At 38.1% G+C, this 15,900-nt stretch overlaps 1 protein-coding gene across 2 annotated transcripts in view; it reads right to left on the bottom strand.

Moving 5' to 3' along the window:
* The window catches only part of KLHL31 (kelch like family member 31), a 72,329-nt gene that overhangs the window by 15,451 nt on the left and 40,978 nt on the right, over window positions 1-15,900 (bottom strand). For both annotated transcript variants that reach the window (XM_032409643.1, XM_032409642.1), the window contains exons 2-3: window positions 14,229-14,294; window positions 1,280-2,484 (exon numbers count right to left, since the gene is read on the bottom strand). In XM_032409643.1, the coding sequence (XP_032265534.1) occupies window positions 1,280-2,451 (1,172 nt within the window). In that variant the 5' untranslated portion in view covers window positions 2,452-2,484; window positions 14,229-14,294. The remainder of the gene's footprint in view (window positions 1-1,279; window positions 2,485-14,228; window positions 14,295-15,900) is intronic.

Genomic DNA, 15,900 nt, shown 5'->3' with positions numbered 1-15,900 from the left:
TGGCTAATTGGATTTCTCCATGTCTCGCAAACATGTTCTCATGGATACACCTGACCTGATCACTGCAACAGTAAAACTAAGTCACTCAACCAAGTCTTCTGTTTAGAATGAGATCAATGGAACTCGTGTCCAAAAGCATCACCAGAGGCTTAACTTGATATTTCTCTATTTTCTAGCACTTATTAGTAGGTAAGATTTTTTAGCTTAGAGATATATATTTTCAGTGTTCTATATTACAGTTATTATACCATAACCACTGACATCAATACTGCAAAAACAGTTACTTGAATACTCAACAGAGTTATCAGCAGGAGGAAAATAAGCAGTCATAGAAAAACTGTTTTAACTGTTCACATAGTTCCAAAGTATTGTAAACACAGACCTCCCTGTATTAGTTTGATGTTCATTTTTCTCCCATTTAACTTCCAAATTGAAACTTAACTATACTTATAAATTAAAGGGCAAAAATCAGTTAATTGTTTGGATTCATTTAAATGACACACAGACATATAATGAAATAATAAAGAATATTTTCATGATATACTTTATAAATTTTCAGATCTTGCTCATTAGTTATGTTTGACTTTGTATTTCTACCATGATATAAGCATGACTTCCTGACATTTCATATATATGAGAGTGTTTTTTATTATAAATATACAAAAACAACATGGCATTTGAATTCCATTTTCTAAAGGATATATTATACCTTTACTGTTTCTACATGCATCAAAGATATTGACATTTTTTATAGTATTCAGTCTTCAAAAAATATTTAGAACTAATTACCTGCCACATTTTTAATGATCTCATTGTATTTGCCAATTATGAATCTGACAGTCATTAGTAACAGTCACTTAAAAGAAATTTTGTATTATTTTGACCTTTCTTACCACTTAGTGTTAAAAACTAAATCTGTATCCAGTTTCTTTTCAGAAAAACAGTGTACTGTGAAGGGCACCTTACTATAAATGAGAGAATGTGTACCACTCACTTGTGGTACAACTTGTCTAGGTATCAGATTTCTCACATGTAAAATCAGAATAACCACATCTTCCCGGCTCATTTCATAGGCTTATTCAGAAATATAGAGTGCATTTTATATAAGCATATACTTCATGTAATGTGGACTGTTGTATATATGTAATGTGGCATTATTATTATTATTGATTTCCTGAGCCAATGAACTAAGCTAACAGGTGGGACCCATTTACTTCTATGTCAGAGCAATTTCCTCATAATACTGAACCATTTCAGTTCCTAATAAAGGATCAAATACCTGCAAAAATTGCTGACTGCATGCTTGGCTTGATTTCTTGCATCATTCTGGTCTTCACCACCGGCCACATAAAGAAATCCGTCCATCACAGCCACACACTGATTAAAACTCTTGGCTGGCATTTCTGTCAGCTTGCTCCATCCATTTTCAGGGTCTCTGTACAGGATGTCTCTACTAAGGGACTTCTCAGTAAGGCCTGGACGTCCCCCAACAGTGACAAGGACTCGACAGCCCCCGCGGATTCTCGTGCGCCTAGACTGCAATGTGTTTTGATGATATGGAAGTAAGTGGTAATTCATAGCATCTACAAGAAGTTTGTGACAATCAGCATCTTGCATCATTCTTGGTACAGACTGAACATAATTGACCAGGTCTTGTGCTGAGATGGTACCAAAGCGGATATTGCTCAGAAGATCTGCAGCGTATTTCACTCTCTTTTGGTCAAATTCTAACCATTTCATTGCAATCTGGAATGCTACTATTTCAGAAGGCAACTGTAAGTCATCATCTATAAGAAGTTCATTAATTTGCTCAAATGTAAGTTTCAGAAACTGATCTGATTCTGCAAATTCAAGGAAGTTATCCCGGATAAATTTTTGGGCTGCTGCTTTTGCATTTTTCAGGGAGTATGTTTCAGCAATGTTAGCAATGTACATGCAATTCTCAACACTCATCTCTCGGATCAGAAAATCACTGCACATCTTTACAAGGGTATGGATCTGAAGATAGACAGCAGCAGAAATAATGCTTCCTATTGTATACAAAGAGAGCGTCAGCTTTCCGGTGTAGGCGTATGCGATGACAGTAGCCAGGCCCAGCGGTGAGATATCATTGAGATCCACCCTTTGGGTAGATGGGTCTTTTTTTAGGATGTTGTAAAAGTATTCACTGCACGAAGCCATCACTGACTTGTGAACGTCAAAGGACTTTGTTTTGGTGCCAATGACTAGGTCACAAAGGAAGTTCTCCTGCCTCATTTTACTTAAGCCTTCCAAGAGGTTGGGGCCATAAGAAGCATCTGTTAATTCAGAAGAAATACAGCTAAGGCCATTGCCTCCCTCTAGGAGCCCATTCAAAGTATTTAGTTTGTTTAGGGGGCTATCTTCTACGATTATGGTCATCTCATTGATATCTCCTTTGCTCTTCCTGACAGTCTTCTTTTTGGGGGCCATGTTGGCAAACACACTGTCACAGGCAAGAACTTGCTAAAAAAAAAAAAAAGCATGGTTTTATTTTTTTTACTTTTTTTTTTTATTATGTTATGCTAATCACCATACATTACATTTTATTTTAATGGTGCTTTGGACTTTGAAATGCTACATTGAGAAACTGTTCTTTTTCACAATAGTTTTTAAATGACATAATGTAGATTAAACCTCAAAGTGGATGTAAAGACTTACATTAAACTAAATGCACATTTTATTGATGCATCAAGCACTGAAGACAATTCTAGAAAGACTTATATTATCAAATGAGACCTCTCAATAGCTATACTGCTAAGTCATTTTATGCAGAGGAAGTGACCAAATACTCTCTGATCTAGCTGTACAGCAATTCTAGAATAGTAGTTAAACATCATTTGAAGGGCTTAGTTTACTCTCCTGAAAAAGTGAATTATAACTCTGAAGTTTTCCTCAAAAAAATACTAAAATTCAAGAATCCATGTAAAATGTATATATATCAGAATAACTGTGGAATTTAAAAGTCAATAGGTACGGACTTGTAGCAATACACTTGTTCAACTGATTTCTACTCTACATAGTCACTAAAATAACTTCCAGATGGATGAAATCTCTAAATCACACTCACACACACACATACACACACACACACACAAAAGAACTAGAACAAAGTAGGTTTTTTGTTTGTTTGTCTTAATTTTAGGGTAGGAAAGGCCCTCTTAAGCATAACCCAAAATCCAGAAGCCATAGGGGAAAAGACTGAAGTATCTGAATACAAAAAAACAAAAAAACAAGAAAACAAAAAAACCCCCCAAAACTTCTATAAAACATCAACTATTTAAAAGACAAGCAATTGATAGTGAAAGATGTTTGTAACATTCTTGACAGATAAAAGGTTAATTGACATGTTTACAGAGCTCCAATAATTAATTAATAAGGAAAAGGTAATCCAATTAAAAATTATCAAAGACTGTGACTAGGTAACTAGGTTGTTCACAGAAAATAAAATAGAAATAGTTGATAAATACTTTTTTTAAAGCTAAACTAATTATAATCAGGGAACTGTCAACTGAAATACAGAGATCTTTTTTATTTTTTTGTGGACACATTCTGCATATCAGATGGTTAAAATATTTTTTAATATTCACAATATCAGATATTGCTGTGGTACTCTCCATACACTATTGATGGGAGTATAACTGATACAGTCTTTGCTTTGACATTAAATCTAAATCTAGGAATGTGCTCATAGAGATATATCCTCATAAAGATATATTTATATGGATAATAACCATTTTTCACTATCAATGTTATAAATATTTGAACCAGTTTTTTATTTATTTGTTTGTTTTGAGAGCGAGAGAGTGTGAGTGAGCAGAGGAGGGGCAGAGAGAGAATCTTTTTTTTTTTTTTTTTACAGTTTATTTATTTTTTTTTATTTTTTTTTTTTTTTATTTTTTAAAGATTTTATTTATTTATTTGACAGAGAGACACAGCGAGAGAGGGAACACAAGCAGGGGGAGTGGGAGAGGGAGAAGCAGGCTTCCCGCCGAGCAGGGAGCCCGATGCGGGGCTCGATCCCAGGACCCCGGGATCATGACCTGAGCCGAAGGCAGACGCTTAACGACTGAGCCACCCAGGCGCCCCGGGCAGAGAGAGAATCTTAAGCAGACTCCATGCCCAGCGTGGAGCCCAACATAGGCTCAATCTCATGACCCTGAGATCATGACCTGAGCCAAAACCAAGAGTTGGATGCTTAACCAACTGAGCCACCCAGGCACCCCAATATTTGAACCAGTTTTTAAACCTGTATGAAGTGGTCTGAACCTTTAAGGTAGCTCTGAGCAGCTTTAGTATTAAACAGACTTGAAATATATTAAGTTTAGCAAATACATGCATAGCCTTTAAAATATCATTGATTAAATTGTTTTAGAATTTTTCAAAATATTGAGCATAGTCATCAGAAAATGTAATACTTGGACTTTTTCAATGGATTTTACTTACAGCATGGTAGCATTCACTTTTTTGTGAGATTACTCTTGTTTTTTTTTTTTTTTTTTTTTTCTTTTTTAAGATTATAAAATCAGTATGTATAAATTCAACAATTCACAGTTTGGTATATATTATTCCAGATAATTTGATATGCTTATACAAACTTGTATCTGCACATTTTTGAGCAGTGGTGTGCTGATAAATCAGCTCTCTAAGAGGGAGGGAGCCCTTATTTGTAAGGTGTGGATTTCTTTGGGCAAATACACTTATTGTAGCTGATTTTAAGCTATCTACTGCTTAACAACCAGCTTGTCAAATTCCTGAAGGTGTAACAATTGGTTCTCATGAGCCAGTACAAGTCAGCTTCAGCATACCACTCTATGAGAACTTACATCAAAGCATGTTTATGCTTTATTATTCAGCAGTTTGCTTTTTTCACCTAGCAGTAACAATGTACCTCCTTCCATATCAGGACACATATAAATTTACACTATTCTCTCTAATAGTTGCATAGTATCCCATACTAAAGATATATAGAACTTATGCTATTCTTTTCCTACTGATGGACATTTAGGTATTAGGTGTTTCATAGTTTATTGAAGGGTGTGTGTATGAATGTGTCTCTTTTAAGTCACACTGTTGAGTTCATCCTGAAGGGTAAAACTTGGCTTTGATCTCCCTTGAAAGGCCCTTCAATTTAATTACTGGAATGTATGTTTAAAAATTTCATAACCTTTCTATTGTGTTTGTCCTTATTCCTTTCCACATGGAAGAAGCATAGCAAGTAGGTAGGAAACAGAGATCTATCTCTTTGCCAGGGCTTTTGTCTTCCTCATTAAGCTCAAATTGTCATATTCATATTTATATTTGGTTTACAGACTGCAGCACATTTGTCCTTCCTCATTCTTTCTTGCAAGCAATGCCAGATGCAACCTTACCTTATGAAATAGATTTTCAACCCACCATCAGTTTAGTCTTCAAATGCATTTGACTTAGGTGGTAAGTGTCCCCATGATGGATTTTTCTGGGGAAAATTTTAAAAAATGTTCAGCAAGCAGTTATCAGACACCTCCTGCTGTGTAGGCAGCACTGTGCTGGAAATGCTGGAGCCATACAATATGTAAGTTATGGGAGACAGACAAGACGTGATAAGTACAAAATGGTAACAAGTAACTAGCAAGCACAGCAGAGTATTTTTTTTTAAGCATCAGATTCTACCATCTGGAGTAGAAGCACCAATGTGTCTTTGGGAAAAGTCTTGTCTATTTTCCTAGAAGAACCCCTTTGGAGAAGTTTCTAGTCATGTAGATGTAGGGCTCATAACCACTCATTATTTTGAAGGAAATTCTGAACTTGAGGAGTAACATGGATGTTCTAGACTGAAATGGTAAATATTCTGTTTATCTATCATTAAATGATTACAGTAGTCCCCTTTTTATCTGTGGTTTTGCTTTCTTCAGTTTCAGTTACCCATGGTCAACTGTGGTCAGGAAGCAATGATCCTCCTGACATATCATCAGAAGGTCAATGGTCACAATGCCTACATAATTTCCCTCACTTCATCTTATCATGCAGGCATTTTATCATCTCACATCCCCACAAGAAGGGTAAGTACAGTACAATAAGATATTTTGAGAGAGAGACCACGTTCACCTTTGATTACAGTATGTTGTTATAATTGTTCTATTTTATTATTAGTTACTGTTGTTAATCTCTTACTGTGTCTAATTTATAAAATAAACTTTATCACAGGTATATATGTATAGGAAAAAACATAGTATATCTAAGCTTCAGTACTGTTTGCAGTTTTAGGCATCACCCGGGGGGCTTGGAATGTCTCCCCTGTGGATAAGCGGCAACTCCTATTTTCATTGGCAGCACACAGGGTGGTATTTAAATATTCAACAACTGACAAAACGGGGCACCTACTAAACAGTATGGATTCATAGGCCACAGTTCTGGAGCTGGGTTCCAGAGGATTCCCTGGAGGACTCTGTGTAAGTCTTCAGTTGCTGGATAATAGTGGGGCCCAGGGGCTTCTCAGAGAAGGATGGAGGGGTGGGAGGGATTCAGGGGGAGGTCAGGGCAGCAACTACTTGGCTGTTTATTTGCCCATTTACCAACTCTGTACAGAAGGATCTCTCTATTTTAACAACTGGTATACTGTACCGAATCATTCTTGTCCTTGGGACAGGGTGTAATTCTGAGGTTTCGGGAGAAAAGAGAGAATCTGGCCTCGACAACACAGCAATATGATGGGGCTAAGGAGACAAAGGACCAGCAGGGAATTCCAAAAGAATCCAAAGGTGAACTGTAGGAGCACTAATATATGATTTCCAGTTTCAAATCTTCTTTTTCTACATTGTTATTCTCCTATATCAGACTTAATTGAGGTATCCTCAGGTATCCTTAATTAAGTTTGATAAATTGCTGACTAGCTCACTCTGCCTTTAGGAATATCATATAGTATTGTTGGGAAGACCCCAGCCTCTGAAAGACCACTTAAGTTTAGGAAGGAGCTCTAGGGAGTGAGGGGGTGGGCATGGATTAGAGGGGGTAGGGGGAGAGGTAGGGGGAAACTACCAAGGGTCTATAGGGAGTATAAAAAAGCAGGATGATTTTGTAGAGGAGTCAAGAGTTGGAAAAAAGAAATAGCATAGGATGAGTCCCCCTGCGCTTGCAAGATTTTGGGGTGTTTTTTGGTGGGTTTTGTTTTTTGTTTTTTTGGGGGCTTTTTGGTGGTTTTTCACCTAAGAGCAGACTGCAATTGGTACTTTACAGGGCAGCTACGACTCCAACAGGAAGTATCGCTGCATTGAAGAAGCAGAGGATAGAGTTTGTGGCAACCACATCCTCTGGAAAGTGAGCTGGGAATTTTGGAAAAGAGAGATCCCAAAAGGGAAAACTCAATGGAAACTTAAAGCTTCAGGAAGGAATGAAGAGCATCAGAAATAATAAATATCTGGATGCATATAAAAGACTTTTTTTCCCCTCTGAACTTCTTTAAAATGCATATAACTCTTCAAAGCAAAACTGATAACATTGTCTTGTGGGGTTTCTAACATTTCTAGATGTAGCACATATGACAATTACAGCATAAAGGATGGGGTGATGGTAAGTGAATCTATACAATTACAAGGTTTCTATATTTTATGTAAAGTGGTAAATACTAACTTTTGTAGCTGTGAGAGTTTAACTTTGCATATTGTAATCTCTAGATTAGTGCTGGCCAATAGAAATATAACATGAGTCACATATGCAATTAAAAAATTTCCAGTAGTATGACATTAAAATGTTAAAAAGAAACAGGTGAAATTAATTTTAGTAATATAGTTTATTCAACCTAATATCTACAGAATATTATAATGTCTATATGTAATTGGTATAAAATTATTAATGTGATATTTTACATTTTTTTAATCCTAAGTCTTCACAACACAAAGTGTATTTATATTAAATGAGCACAGCTCATTTTGGACCAGCTACACTTCAGGTGTTCAATAGCCACATCTGACTGATGACTGGTAAAGGACAGTAGAGCCCTAAAACAACCACTTAAAGAATGCAAAGTATAGCTGAAAAACCAATAGGTAAATTTAAATGGAATTCAAAAGAGGGCAGCAAAGTTGGAACAGAGGGACAAAAATTAGAGGAGACAAAAAAAAAAAAACCCCTCCAAATAATTTAATGGTACACCTAAATCCAATTGTATTACTTATTGTATTAAACATTGTAATTAAAAGACACAGGTTTTCAGAATGGATAAGAAAGGCAAGACCCAAATATATGCTGTCTACAAGAGATTCACTATAATTATAAAGACACAGATAGGTAAAAAATAAGTGCGTACAAAAAGATTTACCATGGAAATAGTAGACGTGAGAAGACTGGAGTGGATATGTTAATATCCAGGTGAAATACACTTCAAGAAAAAAACAATTACCAGTGATGAAGAGGGAATTTCATAATGATTAGAAGTTCAAATCATCATGGGATATAACAAATATAAATGTATATGTGCAAATAACAGACCTTCAAAGTTATGTGAAGCAAAACAATGTGACTGAATTAAAGGGAGAAATAGGCAATTCCTCAATTATATTTGAAAATGTTAGTAACGGTCTCTCAGACAAAAAACATCAGTAAAGGTATAGATTATCTGAACAACATTATTAATCACCCTGACTTAATTGATATTTCTAGAACATCACACCCAACAAATGCAGAATAAAAATTCTCCTCAAGTGTACATGGTACACTCACCAAGATAGACCCTATGCTGGACCACAAAACATGTCTCCATAAATTTAAAAGCACTGAAGTCATACAGAGTATGTTCTCTGATCATTTTGCTGAAGTGGTGTTAGGATGGGAAGGTTTGCAGATAATAGGAGTCTTGCTGGTCCTGGTACCAAACAAAGGATTTTTAAGAGGAGTGGGTATTGGAGGGAGAAGGTCATTAGAAGTAGAGGAAATGCCTCATGCTGAAGCAGGGAGCCATGACTCAGCACGGTATGCGCAGACTCAGATAGCTGAGTCATGAGGGAGACAGTGGGCGGGCCTATTAGGCCAATACATAAAGGATGTTGGATGCTGGGGAGGGTTTGAACTCAGTAAATTCCTTTATGATCAAGAAGGATTAAGAAATCTCCAGGAAGGGAGAAGACAATCTGAGGCCCTAGTGAAATCAGTAGTTCTTCCAGGCCTTCCTTCTCTTATTTCCTGTTGCCACTTTTTATTTCCTTTATATATATATATATATATATATATATATATATATATATATATATATACAGTTGACTCTTGGACAGCACAAGTTTGAACTGCGTGGGTCCACAATAAGTATATTGGAGATTTTTTGGGAGATTTGCAATAATTTGAAAACACAGATGAACTATGTAGTCTAGAAATACTGAAAAATTAAGAAAAAGTTTGGTCTGTCATGAATGCATAAAATGTACATAGATACTAGTCTATTTTATCATTTACTACCATAAGATATACACAAATCTATTATAAAAAGTTAGATTTTATCAAAACTTAGGCATACAAACACTTACAGACCATGCATGGCATCATTTATAGTTGAGAGAAATGTGAACAAATGTAAAGATACAGTATGAAGTCATAACTGCATAAAAGTAACTGTAGTCCATACTATACTACATAAGAATTTTGTAGCCACCTCCTGTTGCTATTGCAGTGAGCTCAAGTGTTGCAAGTATTCTCTTAACATGCTGTGGGACCCTAATCATCTCTGCATAAAGAGTTTGTCTCCCCAGTAAATTGTGTATGGCAGTAGTTCAGTTTTTGGGGAGTCAAAAGTTATATGCAGATTTTTGATTATGTAGGAGGTTGGTGCCCCGAACCCCCGTGTTGTTCAAGGGTTAGCTGTTTGTTATGGATATATCATTTTATTCTTTAAATGCTATTTTAAATAATATCAATTAATTCAATTAATTTGATTTTAATATTAATTAATTTTTTTTAAAGATTGTATTTTACAGTAATTTTTACGCTCAATGTGGGGCTTGGACCCACAACCCTGAGATCAAGAGTCACATGCTCTACCTACTGAGCCAGCCAGGTGCTCCTACTAACACTTTAAATAATATTTTAATATATACATTTTTAAAATAAGAGAGGGATTTTAGAGCCCTCAAAATCAGTTTGTAGAGGTAACTGGCTTCTTTGGCTCTAGGGGAGGAGGAGCAAGAGAAACAGGAGACCGTTTAAGAGACCACTGAAATCAGAGCCTACATTCCACTTCCTAGTGGCCATATTTTCCCAGAGATGCTCGCAAATTCAATCTTTCTTTACTAGAGCTGCCACTACATCCTTTTCCTAGGTGTGCACCTTGGAGGTGAGACTGTATATCCACCTGCCCAGGTGTTCTTAGTCTGTGCCCTGTTCCTCCAATCAGGACACCACAGACCCCTCAGAGAAGCCTGAGGATCAGTCACCCCTCTGAGGCTGGACAAATCTAGAGTATAACCTAGACATTAAGTAATAAATTTTAAAAGCATCCCATTCTTATTGATTCAATTATATATTAATTCAGAGTTGGATGAGGGTTTTAGTTATTATTTTTTTAAAGCTTTTTTCTTTTTCTTTTTTTAAACTGAGTGAGTGCCTTGTGGCCAGCTGCTCAGGGATTCTCCAGGCTTGGTAGCAGGGCAATCACCATGGATACCATTCCCTGGGCAGGGCTTTGACTGGGGTCATGGTCTGCGTGGTGAGGAGCACACAGCCTTGCTGAGGTGCCCATGGCCGGAAGAGTTTCAAGACTGTTTCTCTGTTTTTCTTAAAGCACAACAGGCTTGATTCTCCCTCCCCATCCAGCTCCAGTGAGCTGCAGGGCGGGGGAGCCCTTCCACCGGGGGATCAAAGAAAGGAAGAACTATACACACTCCCTGAGACAGCTACAACTTGCACTTTTCACACAGCTCCTACCATAGTAAGACTCGCTGGAGAGAGGACCAGCTATGGCCGAGGAGGTGGTGTAATGGGATGAGCAGCTATTTGGAGGCACTGCAAATCCTTTCCCATCCCTTTCCTTTTTGGGTGAAAGAAAAGACTTTGCACAGGGTGCAGAGGGTTATAGCAGGCTCCCTATGCTTCCAAACTATCCCTTCATTCTGTGCAGAAAACCCAGAGAATTCTCTTTCTCTGACCACAGACACCATAGCCTCCTTCCCTCTCTGCTCCATCCAGGATTACCCAAAGCAGCCTCTTGGGTTCCTGGAAGAGCTGCCCATTAGCAACTAGATAGAAGGGTCACAGAGATGCACCTCCACACTCTCCTCCCATTGTCCACCACAGATCTTGGCTCTCGTGTCATTTCTATTACGATAGTGTCATCATACATTCGGCATCCAATAAACAGCTGGGCAGTCATGTGAGCCATCGCATTTTTCATCATCTTTTGTATTTGCCAAATTTAAGTACATTAATAATTATTCCTAAATATAAATCACCGAGCATGAATCTATATTATGTATTAATTGTAAACTGTTACCTCCATTTCTAATTAAAATAATATTTATATTAATTTATTAATTGAGATTATATTATATTATATTATAAAAATTATATTAATTTATTAATTAATTATTACTGTGTGTGCTGAGCCCTGGGTTAAGTACTTTACATGACTTTATTTATTTATTTTTTTAAATTTAAGCATCACTGAAATCTAAAAAGATGGTTATATTATGTTCATTTTACAAATGAAGAGATTAAGATTCAGAGAGAGTTTAAAAACATATCCAAGGTCACACAAGCGTGCAATGCATAGTGGAGCAAAGACTCAAACCCAGATTGAGTCCTGATCCCCATAATCACCTCCCTTAAAGCCAGGGTAGGTTAAAATCTGTGGCAGGTTAAAAAGTTAGCTCTTTCCAGCATGAGAAGACAGAGACTGAGTGACACAGACCTGAGGTTGTCAAATAAAAATTTGGATATAGATAACATGAAATGGTTCTTTGTAACTCCAAACACTGAAATAAAAGAATTGCCTTTTCGAATGTAAAACAAATCTGAGGATGAACAGAACCTGTGGATTTCTTAATCCTGTTATGGGTAGTAAAGATAGAAAACTTTTGGATAAGCCAAAAATAGAAATAGGTTCAAGGAGATCCTGCATGAATTTGTTGATCAGAGCACAAGCACTTCCTTTTAAGTGTTGGGTTGAATATGAAATTATCAATTTTTGTTTAAAAACAAATATTAATTCCATATGGTTCAACTTAGCTAGAGGCTTATGTCTGGCTTTTATCTATAAAGTATACAGAAACTATGCACAAAGTTAACTGTAATTCCATTCACCAAGACTGGATACAGGACACAAGGATCCAGTGCTAAAATTTTTGGTTTGGGTTTTGTTGAAATTTCAGGAAAATAGCTCTTTCTCTTCCTAGTCTTTTGTATGTTTATGTGTTGGGGGGGGTGGTTGGAAATGTAATTTTTCAGATGCATGTCTCTTTGGTTGTCACAGAACTGGAAATTGGGTTTTAGTGTTCTTTTTGCTTTAACCATCTAATAGACCTATGGCAAAACATCAATGAATTAGAAATTCAGTTTAAACATCTGTCAGATGAGGATATGTGTACCTTTCAGTTCTAAAACTTGACACAGTGTTAAGAATAAACAGCTGGCTTTTGTTGCCAGAATTGTCAAAGTCTGGTCCTGAATCTTTTCTCCCCTCAATATGGTTTTTCAGAATCCTAGGATCAACTCTATCAGATACAGATACACCAACTGGGACAGGATTCTTCACCTGGGAGGCATGCAGCGGGGTCTGGGTTGCCAGAGTTAGCCAATAAAAATACAAGATGTCCAGTTAAATTGGAATTTCAGATCAACCATGAGTCGTATTTTAGAATAAGTATATCTCCTGCAGTATTTTGGGACATACTTATACAAAAAATTGGTTTGTGGTTTATCTGAAATTCAAATGTAGTTTGGGTGTTCCGTATTTAATCTAGCTACCCTGCTTGGGTTTTAAGTGAGTCCATGAATTCCATGGAAATTTCTAGAATATTATGAAACATGTTATGCATGTGTGTTTATGTGTCTTCTTCTGTGGAGTGGGCCTAGAGTTTACACGAAGTTCTGAAAAAGACCCCTGACCCAAAATAGACCCAGAACCACTGGGCTGAAGACGGTGCAGACAAGAAATGGTGACGTAATTCTACTCTTTTTGAGGATCAGGCAAGTCCCTGTGAAAGAATTACCCTAGAGGGAAGCTCCTCTTGGCCTGACACAGCTCTCAGATGAAAATCTCCTACAACTGATTATAGAAAAGAATTGCCACTTTATATTTAAGGACATTCTCTTTTCTGCCGCCTTCTCCCCTTGCCTCCTGGGAGAGCCTCTCCACAGGGCAAGCTGAAAAGCCATGTGTGCTCAAGTGTCACTATCATTCTCATGCCAGAATGAGCTGGGATCCCAGAATATGTCCTTGCCAAAGGGGCAAATCAGCTGCGCCTTCCCCCTGTCCTGTCACATTCCAGTCGCTGCATCTGTCCCAGCTCATCAGCACTGACTCCGGGAATAGAAACACTCCAGCTTCTGCTGCTTGCCATTTTAAGTTAAGTCCAACTTAAGGGGGGTTTCCCACTTCACCGTTTCACTTCTAACGTAAAACAGAGGTCAGGATAGCCATGGGTGCACATCGAGAACAAAAACTCATTTTGTGGTTAAGTAAAACATGTGTTCTTTTTATAGGGGGAGTCTCTATTTTGCCAATAGGAACATTTCTGGGAATTCGAGGCGTTCTCTGATTTTTGTGCTACCAGTTGAGTTGAAACTGATTGTATTTCATCTAAACATTATCACATACTAAATGTTTACATGGTTCCTATAAAAATGAAGATGGAATTCCAAACTTTGTGAACAAAACCTGCGAATTTTACTTTGTCCCTCCTTTCTCTATAAAATGAAGGAAGAAAAACATGCATTAGGCTTTAGAGATGGAAACTTATTAATGGACATGACAAGTTAATTTTACTTTCTAAAGGCATCCCTCTCATGAATTTCTATTACTACGACATTCTCCTGATCTCTGGCGTTCCTTACATTTCGAGAGAATGTGTGCTGGCTCCCAATTTCAGATCCAGAACATGAGCAACGTGGCCTGGCTGTAGACTGCCTGTCAGCGACACAGCTCCACCACCACGAGCTTGCAGACACCTCCACCCTCTCCCACCCACACACCCATACGCACCCTCAATTCTAGAAGACAGGGATTGGAGATTGTGGCCCCAGCTCCTTACCTTCCTGTGTGGCGTCTGGACGTGTGATGATGAGTTTTCAGCAGCAGGCTCCTCTTGGGAAGCAATCTGTGGAGAGAGAGGGAGAGGGAGAAGGAAAATGTGGTGGGGAGCCACCAGCAGCCACCTGATGAGTCCCAGCAGCAGCAATTTCTGGAGCGACCCTGGGCGGTCCCAACTGGATGAGGCAGCAGAGCCCACGCTCCTCCAGCCGGCCTGCCACAGAGTGGGCGCTGCAGTCCCCTCTCCCTCTTTGGCCTTCAACTCCAGGCCTCCTGGGGCAGAGGCGGGGCTCTGGTTGGTGGAGTGGGGTTGGGTTTCTTGGCCTGCTCAGTTGTTTAAAAAAAAAAAAAAAAAGTCAAGAGTCAGTCACCCTGGGTGGGAGGAAAAGAAAATTAATTAGGTGGGAATTGAATTGTTGGAAGCAGGGATTTCAGGGTACATACTTGGTAAGAAGAAGGGAAGTTTGTGAATAAAAACTGAGTTTCTAGAAAGGTAAATCGCCTGGTCACCTCAGGTCCTCTGAAAAGATCGAGTTTATAAATAGGCTGTTCTTTAGAAGAGGAGCACGTGTTTAGGAGGACAAGGTGCTTTCTTTGATATCTCACATGCGGCATCAACATGATTAGGGTCATGGTATAGTCTCACAGACTCAGGTTTGCGACCAGTCCTTGACTCTCCAGTGATCCACAGAGAGATCTGAGGCTAACACACACTCTAGCACACACGCAGGTGTAGAAATATCTACTTTGGCAACACTCCATTTGAAAACAAACAAAAAAATCAAAGGATTACAACTGGCCACAAGTTTTTAATAGATGCCAAGGGTGTGAAATGGCTGCTAAGAGTTAAAAGTGATATTAGACTGCAATAATGGAAAAATAGATCATGGGAAATTAATGTTGTAATTATTCTTCATTAGTCGGATGATGTGTTAGGCATCGCTTTGCCCATTGGCACACTGGGAAGTTGTTCCGCATCCTGAAGGAGGTGGTTGGAATGAAGAGAACTTCAGAAGCTGTGAATATTGGGACTATCTGAAGAAAATACCAAGAGAGGACTTAGGATGGATGAAACTCCTGTGGCAAGTATATTGGGGGTTGTTGTGCAACAAGGGGATTCAGTGAACATTCTTATAGCCTATCATGGCTGAAATTGGGCCCGATGGGTGGAAATTCCAGGGAAATATTAAAAATAAGGAAAGAAAACTCTGATAGCAACTGGCTTCTAATGATGAAAATGGGTCCTAATGATGAAAAAGGAGCCAGTTCCTTATGAGTGGAAGAGGGGAGATAAAAGAAGCCACACGACTGGGTGATGTAGGGACTCTCGTTCTGGCTGGGCACTTGCATTGGCTCATCCCTGATATCTTTCCAACTCTAAGACTCTATGATTCCATATGTATTGGCTTCTAGTCCTCCCACACCTCTCAGCTCGCTGGTTAGCACCTTAGTTACTACTTAGGCTTAAATTCCATTCAGCTTTTTAGCAGGGAAAACTATTTTGATTTTTTTTAAAAAATTCTTTGTTTTCACCCATAGATCTCCAGCTTCAAATGTGTCAGAAGTTAAAGAAGTTCTTTATTGTATGGTTTACACAAAGCTAACAGAGGACCACTCCCAAGTGATCCTTCATGTTTCTGCCTCCTTGATTCCAGTCAAGGACCAAGGCATTC

Source organism: Phoca vitulina, unplaced genomic scaffold (genome assembly GCF_004348235.1).
Source record: "Phoca vitulina isolate PV1807 unplaced genomic scaffold, GSC_HSeal_1.0 scaffold11, whole genome shotgun sequence".
Taxonomy (NCBI): domain Eukaryota; kingdom Metazoa; phylum Chordata; class Mammalia; order Carnivora; family Phocidae; genus Phoca; species Phoca vitulina.
The sequence above is the reverse complement of the archived record's forward strand: the minus strand, read 5'-3'. Positions and strand labels throughout refer to the sequence as shown.